Source organism: Numenius arquata, chromosome 6 (genome assembly GCF_964106895.1).
Source record: "Numenius arquata chromosome 6, bNumArq3.hap1.1, whole genome shotgun sequence".
In the NCBI taxonomy this organism is placed as follows: domain Eukaryota; kingdom Metazoa; phylum Chordata; class Aves; order Charadriiformes; family Scolopacidae; genus Numenius; species Numenius arquata.
In genome coordinates, this window is record NC_133581.1 from 51,302,695 (window position 1) to 51,323,174 (window position 20,480).

A 20,480-nucleotide genomic window follows, 5' to 3' on the forward strand; every position below is an offset into this window, starting at 1 on the left:
TGTGCTGTTCATTAGAGACAGCTAAGCTATTTGATGTTAGAAAACAAAGTGTGCCTACTTTTCTATTTGCAAATTCTCTGCATGATTTTATGAAATTTAACTCTATGTGACTGCCTTACTTATTTCTTGTGTGACAACCACGAATCACATCCTTTTCACTCCCTGAAGTGCCGAGTTCTGTTGCCCTTTGAGAGTCAAGGGTGTCCAGTCTAATCTCATTTCTTTACTGTGACTTTTTGGTCTTTCTGTGCCTCCTGTGTTCACTGCATGACTCCCCTGCTGGGTATCATCTATGGGTAGTGGTAACTCTTGTTTCTAAAAGTACTTCTTATCCTATTCCATGTTGTTCTTTTGTAATACAGTCTCTTTCACCTCAACCAACATTTCCAATGACCGATTTCTAAATTCCAAAAGCAGGGACGGGGAAAACTTTGAAGAGCTTTTTAATTTATTCAGCCGAGTTAAGAAAGCGGCTTAAGTTAGGCTGCCTGAAATACTATGTGCAGTATGAATTCCTATAGCATTGCAGAATATGAGTATTTCTGATGCTTTATTAGGATTTATCTTCTTTTCCTTGAGATACTTCTTCCATGCTTTTAGGAGGGAGGGTTCACGTGTTTCAAAAGGGCAGTTTAGCCAAGCTGACACTGACAAGGCGCTCTGTGTGGCTCTGACACAGAGATGCTTTTGTTCCTTACACTAAACCAGAGAATGTCAGAGAACTGTTTGAGCACAAGGCAACAGACATTTTTTCCTCACAGTTGCTGAAGCCTGTGACAAAAGGCACACGTACACAACACTCCCCCAGATACCTTAAACTGGGGTCTTTCATTGCATTGATACAAATGTATTCAGCCTGAAAGCTGATGGCTTCTCGCTGTGCTTGTAAAATCCAAGTAGAGAAGCAATGATATTTTATTGCTGTCTTTGCCCGGCTTTCCTCTGGTGTCTCTCTTTCTCCAGAAATATTTTGCAATAACAGATTGGGCTTCGCAGGCAGTGTATACTGCACACCATGAAAGATTTTATATTGCTAGAGCAGGAAGGAAAAAAAAGAAAATCTTTGTAAGAAGCCGACTTTTGTTTCTGATGCTTTTAACAAAACAAGAAATTAAAGATGTTTCCATTATAATCCTGAAATTTTCTACTAGGAATAAGGAGATCTGGGATTTATATTCTCAGATCTCCATTCTATTTCTGCTCATTAATTTACTGTAAATTACTTACTTCCATGCCACAGTTTATACCTGTATGAAATAAATTTTGTATTTCTCTTTGAACTCTTGTTACAGAACGGTGAAAAATACTACATTCAAGATAAATACCTTGTATTATTACAGCTTTGGCACAGACTTTGGTGAAAAACCTTTATCAAGATTAAGGAAGTAACACCTAGGTTGGTGATCTAGAACTATGAATTTCTGACTATTAAATCCTCTCAGACATGCTGAAAAACGCTCAGTACAACTTTGCCCTTGTGATGTGAAGTATCCACATTTTACGTGCAGTGCACGTCTATATCTTCATCTACAAACAGTAACAAACTGCTGTCAATAAATAACACAACAGGAGCTGTTCAAACCCCAAAGGGCAAGGGCTAAAGATCGTACTTTATGTTGGCCTTAAAAATCCCGAGAGTTTAGCTGTGGAACTACCTCTTAGCACGAGGGACTTGTGAATAATGAGAAAAATATGATACCGAATATGGAAATACTGCACAAAAGTGGAAACTAGGAAAAACAGCTGGGGTAGTAAGGGAAGGCCATAACTAACCTTGCACATTTACTGTGCCAGAGAGAGGAATGGATTCTCCGATGCATATGCAGTAAATGGACACGAACACGTAACATCTTCCTTCCCACCTACTTTTCCTCTTTCAGTGCCATTGCAGAGATTGCCATATAGAGACTTCAGAAAAAAAGATTTTAATCTAACACCTACTAAATTGAGGTAATTAGCAATAGCTAACAGTTAATGATGCTTTCCTCATGAATGGATGCTTAGCGTTATGAAACCTTGCCTGGCAGATAAATGGTACCATTCTCAGCCATCTGTCTTACAAATGATCCTGTATGTACAGCTGTTATTTCAGTCAGACACCGGCAGCTCTGCAATTGTTCGTGGCCTCAGTGAACAATAGTATCTGTCACGCGGCTTGAGTGCTCTGACTTTTTACAGACCTGTTCTCATCTTGTCTGAAATGCTGAACCACTGCACGAGGGGAAGCAACAGAAAAGGACAGGTAAGATAAGAACTAAGGGTAGTCACATTTCTCTATAGGTAGGTTTAGAATCCCTCAGGACTGTCCTGAAGTTTTTCTAGAACTCACTGCTAAAATTGCAGATGGTTCTCTACCCACTTGTGAGAAAACACTAATGGCAAGCCCTCTGCTGTCTTCTTCCTGGGGAGCTGCATCATCACAGGGCTCACTTGGCAGATACTTCATCACCTCTTCCGACTCCCTCATGTGGTGACCCAGGAGGCTCCAACCCTTCCCTCCTCTTGCCCACCTTCACCTCAGAACTTAGCCACTGCTGATTCATAGCACAAACAGTGATTACACTTCCTTATCTCTAAAGAGCAATATCGGGATGCTTCTGACTGAGCTGAACTGTCCTACAAGCCTCAAACAAATGTAGTACTCTATTTAGTAATGTTAAATGCCTTTTATCAGAGTGCGAACCGTACCTACAACACTAAGGATCTCGCAGCTGTCATAAATGTTTCCAGATGCTGGGTTTAATAAAACTGGTGAAGGTTTTGGAAAGAAGGATTCTCATTAAAATCTTATCACTTCCAACAAGTAAAAGCACTTTGTGTAGAAATCCTTATTTTCTGATCATGCTAATCCAAAGAAAGCTTTACTGTGTCTCTTTCTGAAATTGGAAAAAAAACCCAACTCACTGATTTGTTTGAAAACCAGCATGCTGATTAATGTTAGTTGCATATGTTAAATATTACTTTTTGATATAGTACGAAACTGTCAAAATTTTCTGGTTTACTTTTATCACAAATCCTTTCTGTCCTATCCAGAACAGAACACTTAAACCAGAAGAAAACTCTTTGTCCTCCCACCTTTGGCAACAACAGAATTTCAACAAAATACAGGCTTGAACTCCAGTTTCTCTGCAAAAGTTATCACCATTTTAACTATCAGAGTCTTGTGAAATTGTTTGAAGGATCAATTAGAATTTTGTTAGATACCTACTCTCCACACTTCTAAAGCCACCCAACTGCCCTAGCTAGCAAGTTTACTTTTATACCCTGAATACTTGGTCTTAACACCGAAGATCTGCCATATTAATATGCCTCCATGTAACAGTACCTTTACACTCAGTTTAGAGTTGCTCAGTCATTGTGAAAATAAATAGTAAATTACTTTTTGGGTCTCTAATCCCTACTCAACCCCTGCCAAAGCTAGTCACCATCCCATTAATTATCTATTTAAAAACCAACTCGAATAATTAAAAAAATATATAATTGAAACATATATACAAAATACCATAGAGTGCTTCCAGATGATGCACAAAACAAGCTGAAACAATGTGCTATGAAGTGGATCCTGAAGTTTCAGAATAATGGGAAAAATTAAGTGTTTATGCAAGTTCATGTCATTACCCCACTGGTAGCTAACCACTTCCATGAGAGACTAATTTTGAAAGAAATTAAAACAATTTTTGATCAGATGCACTGCAATCCTTAGCGAGTACTGGACAGGTGTACTGATCTGCTCACTACTTGAAGTAGTGCGCACTGTCACTGATACTGTGACTTGCAGCTGAAGGTGACTGGCATCTTAGTTTGATTTTCTCTGTAAAGTGTTATGCCTTCAGGAGCGTGGCAGCAACAATATCCTCCAACACACTCAAAACAGTAGCTTATCTTTTACTTAGAAATCCTAATATATTGCATCAGTGAACATTCATGCTTGAGCCTCTTCTATGACTCAAAGATAACAAACAAAACCCCATCATCTTTCTCATAAACAACAGCAGATTAGGCTGATGATTTATGAAAATTCTAAGATCAAGAAAAAAATGCCAATATGGTGAAAATGATCTAAAAAAGTGCTCAGAAAATGATTTTCTTTTCTATTCTTACAGGGTAAATTTACAATGATGTAAGAGAACTGCCAAATTGTTGTGTGTAAACTACAACAAAATACTGTTGCATTGTTCGCTTCTGATCCACCAGAGATTTATTTGTTTTAAAGTTTCATATAGTTTGGGCATTGGGCATGTATGGCATTCCACACCTGATAGATGACATGCATTCTAGCAAAATTTACCTAGTAATGAAAGTAATTTAACTAGTTGACAGTATTTGTTAACAGGACGTTTTTGAGACCATGATCCTAGGGACCATGTTTAAGCCTGAAAAAAAGAGATGGCAGCAGTCAGTTCATATTCAACACAATTCTTCTGCAAGTAGCCCTTATTTGAATATATGGGATTGCTTCTCTGTGTGTAGAAGAATTCTACCTTTATAGTTTTATTCCCACAGGGCAATTACAATTGCTTTTGTTTTGATAAAAATTTATCAATAAAGTTTGATGGCCAAAAGAGAACAATAGCAATTTCAGAATAAGCATTTCATAGCAATTTGAAAGCAAATTAACACTGATTTTTTTTTTTTTTTTTTTTTTTTTTTAAAACTTTGCAGCCTTTAGGTAGGATGCTAACTTAAACCTGTGTTAACTGTTGTCTGCAATCTGCCTGGACATGAAATCCTTCAAACCTCGTTCCCACCACTTCTTTTTTTAACTACAGTATTCTTTCTAGAGAAAGTTTTCATCATTGCAGTGGGAATTAATTTTTATTCAGTTTTTCTAGAGTGAAATATAACTCTGCTAGAGCGAAATATAAAAGTGTCACCTACAAATAATTTATATTTTGAATGGACAACTCAAATAATCCAAGGACAGTTTTCTTTTCATCACAGTTAAAGTATTTAATGACAAAATCAGGGTTTCCAGTAACGACTCAAGAGAGCAGGTCCCACTTTTCTCCCCAGAATGGCACAAAATAATTTCTACATCTTTGAGAACTTTCAAGAAATTGGTCACAATAGATACCAGCAAGTATTACAATTCTGGTAAATCATAGCAAAACCTACCTACCTTTAAGATCACTTTGTAGAGAGCATGTTTTTGTTAATATTTCACATAATGCACAACTTTTGCTAGACACAAAAGTAGCCTTTTAAGACAGTTTGCAGTACAGTAGTCAAGTCTAACAATACATTAGTTTTATTCTTTGCAGAACTTTAAAAAGATAAAGAAACTATTGATGTTGTTACAATTTACAAATACATTCATTCATATGAAACATTAACCTGAATTATCGTATATGTTATGTACATGACTATCTAATAATACTAGGTTGTATACACTACAATCTAAGTTCCAGAAGGAAATTGCAATGCTCTAAGATTTACCTTTGGATAGACATTTACACATCTCTGATTTTTTTCTAAATCTACCGAATCTTGTAGTTTAACAAACAGCAAGAACAAAGTAAACACAGACAATCCGCTTTTCCTTCATTCAATAACAGTAGGTTACTTAGAATTTCCATAGTAAATGGCTTTTGATGGTTGGATAAAAGTCCTGAGTTATGATACATAACACAATACACTTAACTGGAGAATATAAAAAAAAAAAAAAAATTTTGAAAAACTGTCAGTGGGACTAAAGTAATGTTTTAGAACAGTTCAACTCACAAAAGGTCTGGAACTTAGCAGTGCAACTGTGACCTTGTCCTGTTCAGCTGATATTCATGTAAACACCTGAAAATCTATGCCTTTTTATCTCAATTTAGACAATTAATTCTTTTCAGGTTTATCTGATCTGGGTTTTAGACATTTCTTCTAAATTATTGACAAGCTTAGAAGACCAGCTAGATGGCAGCAGTTCAAAACTTATTCCTTCTTTCTTTCAAGAGAAAGACTTGTGAGGTTAGCAGCAGAATATACTTAAATGACAGAAGACAGCTACATGGTCAAAAATGTACCCCCAGATTGATTTCTAATGCAGCTATTTTTAAAAAATAGCCTACAATTTTATCTCTATCATTAATTCCTAATGAGGGTCTGTTTTCCTGGTTAATTTGCAGAAACACCCATAGTCATTACAATAGCACTCAGAAAGCTACTGACATTTCCAGGGCAAGCATGAATTGTACACAGCTCAACAGAGTGTTCAGAACCTGGGTTGTTAATAAGCCAGTTGTGATTTATAACAGATGTGGCCAAATTCCTTTTCAGTTGACGGTGCTGGATGTAGTAACTGTTAGAGGTGATGCTAAATAGATCTAAATGATCATATGGTACTACACAGATGAAAAATCTACCCCTTCTCTCAGTTCTCAGTGTGAAATTAAATGAAGAGCTTCACACAAAGCAGTTTAAATTACAGGAAAAAAAACAGATGTAAAGTTTGAATGCAATCAGTTAACTAGACAGCATCCTTACTCAAATGCAAACGTTTTCGTAAAGCCAAGCAACTTTTTACAAAATGGATATTTCCAAGAGATTTTCAGTTACTTCAGCTTGCAGTAACTAAAATATTCTCGATTACTACAGAAGCTTTCATGTCTCTTACAAGCACTGCTCTGAGGATTTTAAACTGCTTAAAGTGTCATTAATAATGCAAAAATCTTATTCAACACTGAAAATGAAAACTACAGTACATTCACAGAATGCCAGCTTTCTGGCTCTCCGGTAAGATGAGGCAAAAAAAAAAAAGAAAAAAAAAAAAAAAAAGAGCAGGCATCTTCAGAAAATGAAGGCTGAAACTTTGGCTAGGATTTGTTTCTAGCTTACTGATTAAACAAAAAAATAGTGCAACTTTTTTTCTTTTCTCTTTTTCTTCATTCTAGAAGCGTATTAGAACATTTTAAAAGTGTTAAGAAAACAGCTGTGAAGAGTAACCTACTTATTTTTGTAAGAGGATATAGTGCACATATTGCATATAGTGAATAAAGAATGAAGTAGGGAATCACCCTTCCAGTGATAATATATATTGAAAATTGAGACTCAAACTAGAACTTATGATTCTAATGTACCAAGACATGCTTTTTGAAAGCCTCTATTTTAAAAATCAGACAACTATCTAACATAAGTCATTCTAATCATACGAATTTCTGAAGCGTTCCCAAAAATTCCTACTGTAGACTTTATAAAAAACAGATGACTTGGAAAATAGTGCATTCTCATATTCCCAGGCCTTTGCATTCTCATTGACACAGGCGTTTAGCCACAGAATCACAGGTAAAAAGAAAATGAAATGTTATTTTATACCAGACTGCTAAGTTCTAGATTGTGTTTGAGGCACAGCCATGTGTGTATAGATGTAAAAATTACTTTTTTCCTCAATTTTGAAACCTCAAGCATACATTCTGTAGGTTTCACTATACTATTCAAATAATCAATCCAGAAGGGAAAATAGGAATATTCAAAATGCAGCACTGGTAACAGATTCCCCTATGAAATTCAGATATGCACTTCTGAATGCTGGTGACGGCACATGCAAAACTTCCTACACTGGGCAGAAGAAACAAGGTTTTCTGTTTCCCAGGACAAAGCAGTCTGTTCTCCAATACAGTTACAACCCCAGGTGTTTAATTCCAATATTCACACTCTGCTGATGCTACATAAGAAAAGTATACCCCTTCTTTGGATTTTATTTCCACACATATGTCCACAACCAGTTAAATAATTTTCTGTACAACCGGGGAAGAATATTACTATTTTAATCCTGATCAGCTGGTCATTTGGTCCAGTTCCCCTGTTTGCTTTCACTCCTGTAAAAACTGAAATACAGGTAGAAAGTACTGCAGGACTGTGTAGCAATATTACAAAAGAGGAACAAAAGTATGTCAAAAAGGTAGAAATGCAACAATTTTTCCTGCACAGAAACTGAAAGAATGCATCTCCACTGAACTGGAAGAAAAAAAGCACAGAGAAGTCTGGATCTCCTGTAAAAGTTGCTGAATGTAGCCTTTTCAGTTTCTCTCGGGAAGATTTCAACTTTGGGCAGTATCTCAGCATTTGTGCTTCATGGCAAGCTGAAAAAGAAAAAAAAAAAAGAATTAAAGAGATACCATAAGTAATGATAGCTGTATCAAGCTACTGTGGCTAGTCTGGATCGGAAAAGTTTGCACACGGAATTCTCCAAAAATGCCCGAAATCCGTAACTTCTTTGCACACAGATATGCAGTCATTCCCTTTATTGTGACAGATGGCCAGAGTCTCCCTTGGCTATGCTGAGGAGGCAGGAGTTATCTGCTTTCATAGCTGTGTTTCCCAATGTTCCATTATTTTGCTGTCTGTGAGGAGGGCTAGGGCAAGATGCTAGAAACAAAGACGTGCTTAAAGGAGAAACAAAGACATGCTTAAAAGAATGGTCATTTAGACCTAATGACTCGGATTGGTAAATACAATCAGAAATTCCAGACAAGTAATTTAAAACACCTGTTCAGCAGCTCTGCCACTACATAATGATGAAAAATTAAGGCCTTTCTACCTCTGTGATTATGGATTACTTCCACTTCAAATAATTAAAAAATTGACTTAAAACTGGAAATGAGAGGGAGAAGAAAGAGCTAGTGAGTTAAATCCTGTATAAAAAACATAGACAAACCAAGCAGAGAACTTAGTTTTAGGCTCTGTATAATAAAAAAAATGGTATCTGTAGATAATAGCATGCTAACAAAGTTGAGATGAGTGAACCCTCTAGGAAGTTACCTAGAAAACATAACTGATAGGGGCAGTTAAAATTTCCTCCTTTGCTACCACTGAAATGCTGATCAATAAACGATTCAAATTTAATTGACATAAGCCTTTGATACTCAAGGACCTGGTCACTAATACACCATTTTAAAAAATTATTATTTGTAGATATATACTAGAAACACATTTCATCATGAAAGAACTCCAACCAACACTCTTCTTTCTACCCTCAACAAGATTTTTTTTTTTTTTTCCGAAAAACGTGTCTTTAGCAGGCAAGTCTGACAAAAGGTTTTTATTATACAGAATCTGTAAGTTTGAGCTCTTGTGCAGTCACCAACAAGGGGAAGGACTTTTTCTGGAGGTAAACAAAGAAGGTGAAGAAGGTGTGATAACAAGGACTTGATAGAACAAGGACTTGATAGATAACAAGGACAAGATAGACTTGATAGCAAGGACTAGACAGATAGGCTGAACTAAGTTCCAGCCTTTACACAACTGAAAACAAACTCTGATAGCCAAAACAGAAGCACCCTGCGAGTGCTATTGTTTCTGCTGCAAACTAAGTAGGTTTTTTAAACTTTATTTACTTATTTTTACAGGTGACTAAGATGTTTTTTAAAAATGCTACAGAGAGCATTCCTGTGCCATGCATCTTCCACTGTCTCCACTACATGTTTTGTATCTTAAAATAACCTGACATGTAGCTGAAGGAGAATCATAGAATCATTTAGGTTGGAAAAGACCCTTAAAATCAAGTCCAACTATTAACCTAACACTGCCAAGTTCACCTCTAAACCATATCTCTAAGCACCACATCTACACATTTTTCTAATACCTTCAGGGATGGTGACTCGACCACTTCCCTGGGCAGCCTGTTCCAATGCCTGACAACCCTTTTGGCAATGAAACTTTTCCTAAAATCCAATCTAAACCTCCCATGGCACAACTTGAGGCCATTCCCTTATGTCCTAACACTTGTTACTTGGGAGAAGAGACCAAACCCCACCTCGCTACAACCTCGTTTCAGGTAGTTGTAGAGACCAATAAGTTCTTCCCTCAGCCTCTTTTTCTCCAGGCTAAACAACCCCAGCTCCCTCAGCCACTCCTCGTAAAACTTGTTCTCCAGACCCCTCACCAACTTCATTGCCCTTCTTTAGACATGCTCCAGCACCTCAGTGTCTTTCTTATAGTAAGGGGCCCAAAACTGAACACAGTATTCGAGGTGGGGCCTCACCAGCGCTAAATACAGGGGGACAATCATTTCCCTAGTCCTGCTGACCACACTTTCTGACACAGGCCAGGATGCTGTTGGCGTTCTTGGCCACCTGGCCGCACTGCCAGCTCATATTCAGGCAGCTGTTGACCAACACCCTCATGACCTCCGTGTAGTCCTCCTGAATTGCCTGCCCGTTCTTCCAAAGTTCAAACTCTCTTTTATTTCATGAGTTCCAGCCAAACCTCTCTGTTCAGCCAGGTAGGTCTTCTTCTACACCACCTCATTTTTTGGCACATGGGGATGGCCTGCTCCTGCACCTTTAAGACTTCATTCTTGAAGAATGGCCAGCCTTCCTGGACTCCTTTGCCCTACACCACTGCCTCCCCAAGGGACTGTCAACCAGTTCCCTAAAAAGATGAAAGTCTGCGCTCTGGAAGACCAAGGTAGCAGTTCTGCTGTCCACCTCCCTACTTCTCCGAGAATTGAAAACTCATAGTATTTCATGATCACTACACCCAAGACACCCTCCAACCTTCACATCATCCACAAGTCCTTCTCTGTTCGCAAACAACAGGTCTAGCAGGCGCCTTCCCTAGTTGGCTCACTCACCAGCTGTGTTGGGAAGTTACGTTCCACACACTCCAGGAACCTCCTAGACTGCTTCCTCTCTCCAGTACTGTATTTCCAGCAGATGTCTGGTAAGTTGAAGTCCAAGAGAACAAGGGCTAGTGACTGCGAGACTTCTCCCAGCTGCTCACAGAATATTTAATTTACCTTTTCATCCTAGTTAGGTGGTCTGTAACAGACTCCCACTATGATATCTGCCTTGTTGGCCTTTCCTCCAATTCTTACCCACAAACACTCAACCCTACCATTACCATCATCAAGCTCTACACAGTCAAAACACTCCCTAATATACAGCTCAGCACCATTATGCACATGCAGAAGCATCAGGCATAGTACTGTCAATACCTTCCACCAAGAACAGGGAATGTCCATACATTCCCAAGATGCAACAATTCCTCAAAATCCTCATAAATAACGTTCCCAGACATAAAAAGATAGGTCTTAAGAAACAGACAGTCACAGACCTATGACTGCTTACCAAAGGGGATGAACAACAATTTCACTGTGCTACTGCACAAAGTATGAGGAATAGTACTAAACAGCAGTGGGAAGATGTATTTGAAATATGCTTCAGGAACGTGAAGTTACCTAGTTTCAATTCAAGTGGAAATACAGCAAACCTCAGATTTACACAGAAAAAGTTATAAACCAGAAATCTGCCAAGTAAGGAATTGTATCAAGAAAAATAGCAAGCTGTTTGTAAACAGTGACTGACTGCAATTCGTTCTAGAACTTCCTCCTCTCAAAATAAAGCAATATGTGACTTTAACCTACTAAGAGCCTTAGCCCACCAAAATCCTACCTTGTGTGCAGTTTCTGCGAACTGCTGAGCACTGTTCTTCAGCTCCTCTGTCTTTTCTTCTGCTCGACCTAGCCTTTCACCACGCTCATTCAAAGCTTGACTTGCCTTCTGTACTGCACTTGTCACACTGTCTGCTGCTGAATGGAGTATGCTGTTTCCTGCAATATCAAAAGAAAATATTAGAACACCCAAATATATGCATGCTTTGTAATAAGTACAGTTATTTTTATTTATAGTGTTCTAGAGCTGATGTGTTATCTGTTAGTTTACCATCTAGTTGCATTTTGCATAATGGGATAAGTTATTGTTTTCTCACTCAAACCATATTATTAGTAAATTAAACATGCACCATATAGCCACATAATACTTGGGGAATATAAGGAAGCAGCGGACATAGCTATGTATTTTTTATTTTTTTTTTTAAAGACACGCTTATACATCATTTCAGGAAGCTATTCTACTAAATCAGTGAAACTATTCACAAGTGCACACAGCTTCTTCACAACACTCTCATGTTAATACAGATTAACTTTCTTTGGAATTTACACTATTTCCCTAGAGAATAAATGATTGACGCTACAGGACACCTCTGTATGAATTCACCATATTTTTCCGTATTGTAATTATTATAATAATATTTCATTTCCAAGTGCACCCCAAACAGTTATTTTATGCTGCTCTGATCTATCTACCTTTGACCCTTCCCCACATGGAGCACCAGCCATGTTTCATGTGACAACATACTTTATTTAAACCTTAGTATTTGAAGCCCCAGCAAGGCTCAGTGTGTCCTAAGCTTTTAGCTTTATGATCCAAATCAACTTATCAGTGTCTCTGTTTCCTTTCTGGCACACAATGTAGTAGTTTCTTCAAGTATTCAACAGAACCAAATTTCTCCTCTACATTTATCCCTTTTAAATGCTCATTCTTTTCAGTACTCCTTTCTATACTGCTTCTCAACAGAAGGGATTATCCTCTTTCCAGAATGAGCTGCTGCTGAACGTTTATAATAGGAACCACAGTACAAACTGAAAACTCCAGACAAAGTTACATGTTATCACTATAAACTGGTACGTGTTAAAATACATGAAGGACCAAAAAAAAAAAAAAATTGTCCTATCATTGGACCTTTTCAGCAAAAGAACTAGTAAAAATTCAGCTTTTTGGCAGTACAGTAAGTAGTCCCTTGGTGTCTTCCACAAGCTTTAAAACTTAATCTACCTCACAGGGAATTTGTTATCTAGATATAAATAAAGGAACTGTGAGAGTCAGAAAGCCATTACAGATAGAGTATTAAACCACTAAGCATGCCATCACTGCCAGTTTTCTAAACTGCCCCAAATATTGTAATTGCACAGAGCCTTTTCTCAAAGTGTTAAAGCCAAATATGTAACATTTTAAAATGAATTATGCTGGTAAAGGTACAAAAGACAAGAAGCTGAACCGAGCGCTACAGCAAATCTGCTGTTAGAAAAAAGTCTGCTGTTCTTATGGACATAACAAACCAAGTGAAAATAAACAGAAACCTAATGCTTTTATCATTAATCTGAAAAGTGTGTCTACTTCAAAAGTATTGCCAGGTTAAAAATAAACCCCAAACATTAATTTAAAGGGTTATTAGTTTCATTAAGGAAAAAGAATAAAAGACCCATTCAGACTCATTTTACAGATAATACTCCTTTCCCTAAAAAAAGCAAACAAACAGTAAGAATGAAACTGAAGGTCGCTCCAGGTAGCCTGTGGAACAACAGTACAAACATGCAGGAACTCTTGAGATAAAAAATTGCCTTAAAATTTTATTAAACTAAAACGCAACTAGTATCAAACTATGGAGGTGGGGGAGGGACCCAAGAATCTACACAAAATGACTCACATCTGATGAGTCAACATAAGAAATGCCAAACAAAGAGCACCTTGGCCTCCTGTATACCAATATTGTTAGATTTTTCACATCAGTAATTAAAAATAATGGATGTCTAGGATATGGAACAGCTACAAGTTTAGGTTTTTTCTATTTTTGCATGGAACAAAGAGGGTGCATTTAGAAAAGGAAAATAACGATCAGTATTAATGCTGAAGAGATGAATATCTGAGAATACTGTGAGTTGGATTTGGCGAGACAGAAATGAAACTTTATCTTTTCAAGTGGTCTCTCTCCAGTCATTGGGAGTCTGATAATAAAACAGAACAGCTTTAAATATTGTACACATTTTTAATTCAAGATTTTCCAGTCAATTGTCATTTTGTTTATAATTTGCTTGTTTAAAGCCAGTTCCTAGGAGACTATTTTGGCTTCTATTCAGGTAGCCTTTCCAATAAACACATGTACTGGGCAACACCACACTGGAAATAGTTTCCCTTTTTTGGTGGTGTGATCTAAAGGCTTTAGCCTCTTGTATAAATCAGTGCTAGTTTTCTAGGATAAGAGTTTTGAAAGGTCTCGACACTGGATTAACTCTGTTGTTACTTTACAAGAACACAAATCTGCTGAATTCAAGGGAAGCAGGGTACATGGAGAGTTTTATAAAACTAAGCATCTTCTGAAGTCTTAAAGGGTACTGGGAAGTAAAAGTTAACACACTGCTGACCTTCTGTCAACGCCAATAGGAAACTGCAGAAGGAAAATACTCTGTATTTTCTGTATCACTGAAAATACCAGGATTTGCGACAAAGATTGTTATCTATTCCTCTACGTTGTTTTCAGCAGAGGAACAAACTTGAAAGTTTGGTACAACGATAGTAATTGTTTTTCTCCATAGCTAATACAATATTGTGTTCTCTCCAGGTAAGATCTGCTGTATTCTTCTATAGCCAGTGACTTGCAGAAGTTACAATTCTGAGACTGTTCTGGAATAACTACTTTTAGATAATCTTTTCCAATGGAATATCAATAAGCCAATAAAAAAATCCACTCTAATCTATGAGCAACACAGAAACTCATGTCAGCAGTCTACTGAATTTCATCAGTGTATTTCTAGAGCCTGTGTAGGTGGTTGCTGGTATGACTGACTATGCCTCGTCCTTATATTAGTATCACTGCAAGAATAGCAACATTTGTACTGGATGTATTGGAGAATCATTCCTATGAACAAATTACCTACAACCTGAAAAATTTTTAAGCCATTCTTCAGGAGGTAACTACTGTGATTCCAGATCTCCAGAGAAGTTTGTTCCATGACTGAACAACAAAACTGCCTGAACTGTACTTACTGAAGTGTAAACTTGTGCCAGCCAGCTGCACTGAGCCACTGAAGAAAAACCTAAAAAAATGTGATGGTCAACATCTCTTTACTAAAGTCTAGAAAGACTGTTTTCCATCTTCGGTTACACAACTGCTGTTAACTACGTCCCTCCACACACTCCCCACCCCACTCCCCGAGTCTGAAAGATTTCAGGACTTCTCATCTACTGGGTTAGAGACACAAGCTCCTCAGTGGAAGACTTTCAACAGCTTTTCACGTATGTCTGCTCAGGAAAAAGATTTTGTAACACTTGCAAGATGAGATAAACACCACCAAAATATAGGTATAGGTCAACTGATGTTCTGAGTTGCTTTTAGTAAGAAAGAACTTGCATTGTTCCCAAGATGTTCAACTCCAAAGGCCTGCAATCTCAAACTTCACAGAGCTACAGTCTTCACTGTAAGCAGAAAGGGTTATGTGCTTGTGTTACTGCTTTTTCTAAAGTATATGGAGATTCTCCCATTTTTGGAGCATTTGTATCTTTCTATAGCTCTGTAGATCAGATCCCAGCAGTTGAGACTATAGAATTTTCTCTTTCAAATAAACATGAAAGGAAAACAGGAAAGTTTTCATGTTTGGTGATTTTATTAAACAGCTTGTTTTTGAAGTCTCTATTAAGGGCAAGCACACAGCTTTTCGCTATTTAAGAGTATTTGCAGACTCACTGAGTAAGTAGAGCAAATATTGCCAGTTAACATTGAGAAAATATGTATTTATACTGAGTTTAATATAAAGTACTAGGTTAATATTAATTTCTAGTATCAACAAAACGTGTCTTTAGGCCAACTTCAGTTTGAAACGGAATCATGGAATTGTCAGAGTTGGAAGAGACCTCTAGAGATCATCTAGTCCAACTCCCCTGCTAAAGCAGGATTGCCTAGAGCACATTACTCAGGACTGTATCCAGGTGGGTCTTGAAAATCTCCAGAGACAGGGACTCCACAGCCTCCCTGGGCAGCCTGTTCCAGTGCTCTGTCACCCTCATCATAAAGAAGTTTCTCCTCATATTTGAATGGAACTTCCTATGTTCCAGCTTGTGCCCGTTGCCCCTCGTCCTATTGCTGGAAACCACTGAAAAGAGTCCAGCTCCATCATCCTTCAACCTACCCTTTAGGTACCTGTAAACATAGATAAGGTTCTCCCCTCAACCTTCTCTTCTCCAGGCTAAAAAGCCCCAGCTCTTTGAGCCTTTCCTCATAAGGGAGATGCTCCAATTCCTTAATCATCTTTGTTGCCCTACGCTGGACTCTCTCCAGTAGTTCCCTGTCTCTCTTGAACTGGGGAGCCCAGAACTGGACACAGTATTCCAGTTGTGGCCTCACCAGTGCAGAGTAGAGGGGGAGAATGACCTCCCTCGACCTACTGGCCACACTCTTCCCTATGCAGCCCAGGATCCCATTGGCCCTCTTGGCAACAAGGGCACACTGCTGGCTCATGGATAGTTTACTATCCACCAGGACCCCCAGATCCTTCTCCTCAGTAGTGCTTTCCAGAAGATCCATCCCTAACCTATAGTGGTGCCCGGGGTTCTTCCTCCCCAGGTGCAGGACCCTACACTTGCCCCTGTTGAACCTCATTAGGTTCTTCTCTGCCCAGCTCTCCAGCCTGTTCAGGTCACGCTGGATGGCGGCACAGCCCTCTGGAGCGTCGGCCAGCCCTCCCAGTTTGGTATCATCAGCGAACTTGCTGAGGGTACACTCTGTCCCGTCGTCCAGGTCATTGATGAATATGTTGAACAGGACTGGGCCGAGTAGTGACCCCTGGGGGACACTGCTGGTTACAGGCCTCCAACTTGACCCTGCTCCATTAATTACAACCCTCTGAGTTCTGTCACACAGCCAGCTCTCAATCCACCTCACTGCCCCCTCGTCTAGCCCACACTTCCTTAATTATCTAATTGAGGATGTTATGGGAGACAGTGTCAAAAGCTTTGCTGAAGTCAAGGTATATGACATCTGCTGCTCTCAAAACTAAACAAATCAAGCTTAATTCAGTAAGATTCTTTGGTTTAATTTTTCTATTATATAAAAATATATATAAAAGCACAGCACCATACTGCTAATTTGTTTTCAATTAGTCAATCAAGTGGCTTAATAAGGTTGCTTCTAATACAGCTTTGCTTCTATAATACTTTTTGTCATTATTATCTGAAGTTTTCTACCCAGAGGAAAGGAACACACAGATTTCCAAATCAATCAATAGCTATACATCTTGGTAATCTAATTTGCTAAGCAAATTATACATTTTATTTTGAATTTGCTGTAGTGAAATATAAACTACTGGAATTAAACTCCCCTCTCCCCTTAGAAAATTCAGTTAGTGACCTGTATAATACTACTTAAAGTTATTGTTGCCCAAAGGTGCAGAAATAGCAGAAGGGCAGCAGCACTTGGGTGAGTGGTTTAGACCAGTGATCCTACCAGTGTTACTTGCTTATGGACATAAAAACTAAAGAAATAACACTTTTCATGAAGCACCACAGCTCCCCTCAGACTAATTTTTGAATTTTTAGTTCTTATGATTACAAGCTATACCAGAGGGTCTCTCAGCCCATAAAATCAGGTGACGCTGCTTTAGGCCTTTTACCATGTACAAGAGAAAAGTACATCCTTAACCCACCATTATCCAGTACCTGAAAGATATAGATAGTATCATCAACCAGCATGGCAACTGGTCTATTTGTTGAAGAAACTAATTAGTCTCTAGAGATAAAACAAATCATGCAAACTAAATAACTGTATCCTACATTCATGAAAGGTTCATCGCATTCTCTATTAGCCATATCAAATGTTTTCCAGTTCAATGCAGAGATTTATCTTACATTAGTGATAGTACTCTACAGTGACTGATTTGTAAATGCAAGCAGTTTTTAATTGTACATGCATTAATGCAGTATTTAGCAACTACCTTATTCTGAGAAGGAAACAAATGCAATTAGCTACAAAAATTAAGAAGTTCTGTCTATCACATGAAAACTTATTTTTTATTTAAAGAAAACAGATATTTATGGTTCCCATTCAACTGCATAAAACTGGACCTATGTCACTGAATAAAGCTTAAAAGCATAATGACAATCAGTTCAAGTTCATTAACAAGACTACCTCTATCACAACATAATTATTCTATATGCCTATACATACTATTTACACTCAGATATACTGGTGCCACTAAAACTTCAACAGAAGTTTGGAAACATTGATTGTAAATACACAGAATGGCTTTTTTCTCCCTCATGATTTTGTGTTTTGTTAACTGCCTGTGCTCTCATCACTTAAGAACCAAAAGCACCAAACAATTAACATATCAGTACAAAACTAAAGGACTTCAGGGAGAACAGAAAGGTGCTTAACAATTAAGAATGAACATACCCTCGTGAAAGAAGGAAGCACCATAGTGATGCCTTTTGTAATCAGGAAAGTGGTCTGAAGAAGAGAAGCGGTTACAGTATAGCATTATTTCTCCTCCCAAGTTACACCTCTGCTGTTTAACTCTGCTATTTCAACATATCCTAACCAGAACCACACAAATTAAAGAAAATCAAGTAGCATGAAAAACAGCAGACAATTACTTGACCAAAACCTGAAAGGAGCACATAATCAGAATGACTTCTGCAGAGCACAGGGAATAAGATTTAATCAAGTGGAGAAGATGAGGTCTTAAAAAAAATAAAAAAATTACCATAATTACCTTAAAGGTTCAACAATTCAGTATTTTTATTGCTAACAAGTAAGGTGTATTCAAATTTCTCAACGTGGTTTCCAAAATCTTAGATTTACAAAGAGTTTATCACAAAAAACCCAACCCTTTTTATGGTTCTGCAAGGGACTATAAAAACCCTTTCCAAGGACAGCTGAGTAGGATAACCTTTCTTGCCACAGTTGGAAGAAAATGGAGGTATTATCTCTGACGCTAGTGCCCTTTTATTTTAAATAGTGACATTAAACAACACAAGGGCATGACAGTAAAATAAATAAATAAATAAATCTATATTTTTCATTGATATCTCTTGATAATGAGAATATCTCCTGAGCTACTGAGATTCTCTTCTGTTTCATTCAGTACTCCAGAGCAATTGCATCAAGTAAATTATTTATACTTTTGAACAGTTGAAGTAATATAAATGCTTTATACGCACAAGAGTATTTGTGCTGACTGAAAAGATAAACGTTCTTACAGATTAAAAGAAAGCCACGTTGCATAGATGATATGTGAAATAATGTTATCTAAAGCTTTACAAGTATTACTCTATTGGGACACCTAAGTAAGGCCACATTCAGAGGTAGAGAAAAAGGATTAAAAAAGATTTTCTCCACAGAAAATCTGACAAAGACCAAGAAAAGGAAGAAAAAACCCTGCATATGAGAAGTATTTCTTAAGAGTCCTTGCACTTGGCATGAAGAGACTGATTTTACCAAATTACTGATTCAAATGTCAAACAGTAAAATTAGAAAAATTCATTTAATGTATCTTTGCTTCAACTTACTGTAGGAATTTTTCCCATATCTTTATTTTGCTTAACATGTTGTTAATCCTTGGGGCTGGGGGAGGGGGTGGCAGATTATGCTGTTATTTTACTACATTTTATGCAAATATCTTATAGATAAATCCTGACAAATTAAAATCACTATTAAATAATATTTAATGGTGATAGTTAATATTAGTGCTCGTATTAATGATAAATAGTTATAGTCAAGATTATTATACCCAGTATATCAAATACAGGCCAAATACACAGAAATTCACGCCTTTGGGAAAAACTTTGTATCTAAAGATCCAAGCTGGAAAAGACTTTGGATGTGATAACTTCAACAGCCTTGCAGGAAGAAAGCCTAATTTTTTCTCTAAATAGGGTAAATTTTCTTGGGGATTATAAACCCAATAAAGTCTAAAAACTTTACTGAGCAGTGATATTTGCTCATTAATTCATAATTGTTGTAAAGGGGCTTACTCTGGCAAAGTTCTGGAATTCTACAGGATCTCAGGCAATGCCACTGTTACAGCTGACCTGTCAAGGAGCAGAATGTGTAACTGAAACAAAGAACAGCAGCTCTGCACCATGGCAAGCTCCTTTTGGAGACTAAGATGCCAAATTTAAATAGTTATCTTAAATCCAGTTCCACTGGGGCCACGAGTGGAGAGCTGTGAAAGCTGTGAATACTAAAAAGGTTTGCGAGCTTTGATGCTTTTGATTAGCTGACTGGTAAAATCACTGGAAATGGATTAACTTCCATATACATATGACGTTGATGTCATCCTATAAAGAAAAAGTATGGGTTTTTTGGTTGAAACCTTACAGACATTTCTGCCAGTAGGTGAAATCCTGTATTTTCTACATTTCCTCATGACCACAAGCTGAAATAGCCATCAAATTCTATTCAAAATCAGAATATTTTTCTGTAAGGAATATTCAGAAAGAGGAAACAGATTTCATATAGGATAAAAAGACAGTGACTACTATAAAGAGTGATATCTAATGTCAAAAATTACCCATTTTGAATGAAAGTCTATGGTGGGCTGACCCTGGTTGGCAGGTAAGCTCCCACCCAGCTGCTGGCTTACTCCCACCCAGTGGGATGGAGGAAGAGAATCAGAAGGTCAAAAGTGAGAAAACTCGAAGGTTGAGATAAAAATGGTTCAGTAAGTGAAAGGGGAGTGGGGTGGGTAGAAAAAGCAACAAAACCCACATGACACAAAAATAATCACTCGCCACTAGCTGCCCAATGCCCAGCCAGTCCCAGAGCAATGGCTACCTTGGAAAAAGGTATTCCCCCCAGTTCTTATTGCTGAGCATGCCATTACATGGTGTGGTGTATAACCATGGTCAGTCTGGGTCAGCTTCCCAAGCTGTGTCCCCTCCCAG

The 20,480-nt window shown here is 37.8% G+C and overlaps 1 protein-coding gene across 3 annotated transcripts in view; it reads right to left on the bottom strand.

Moving 5' to 3' along the window:
- Positions 1-4,939: 4,939 nt before the first annotated feature.
- The window catches only part of STXBP6 (syntaxin binding protein 6), a 116,301-nt gene continuing 100,760 nt past the window's right edge, over positions 4,940-20,480 (bottom strand). The window contains exons 5-6 of one of the 3 annotated variants that reach the window (XM_074149511.1): positions 11,379-11,536; positions 4,940-8,066 (exon numbers count right to left, since the gene is read on the bottom strand). In XM_074149511.1, coding sequence (XP_074005612.1) covers positions 8,043-8,066; positions 11,379-11,536 — 182 coding nt within the window. In that variant the 3' untranslated portion in view covers positions 4,940-8,042. The remainder of the gene's footprint in view (positions 8,067-11,378; positions 11,537-20,480) is intronic. The other 2 variants (XM_074149513.1, XM_074149512.1) reach the window with 2 other exon arrangements.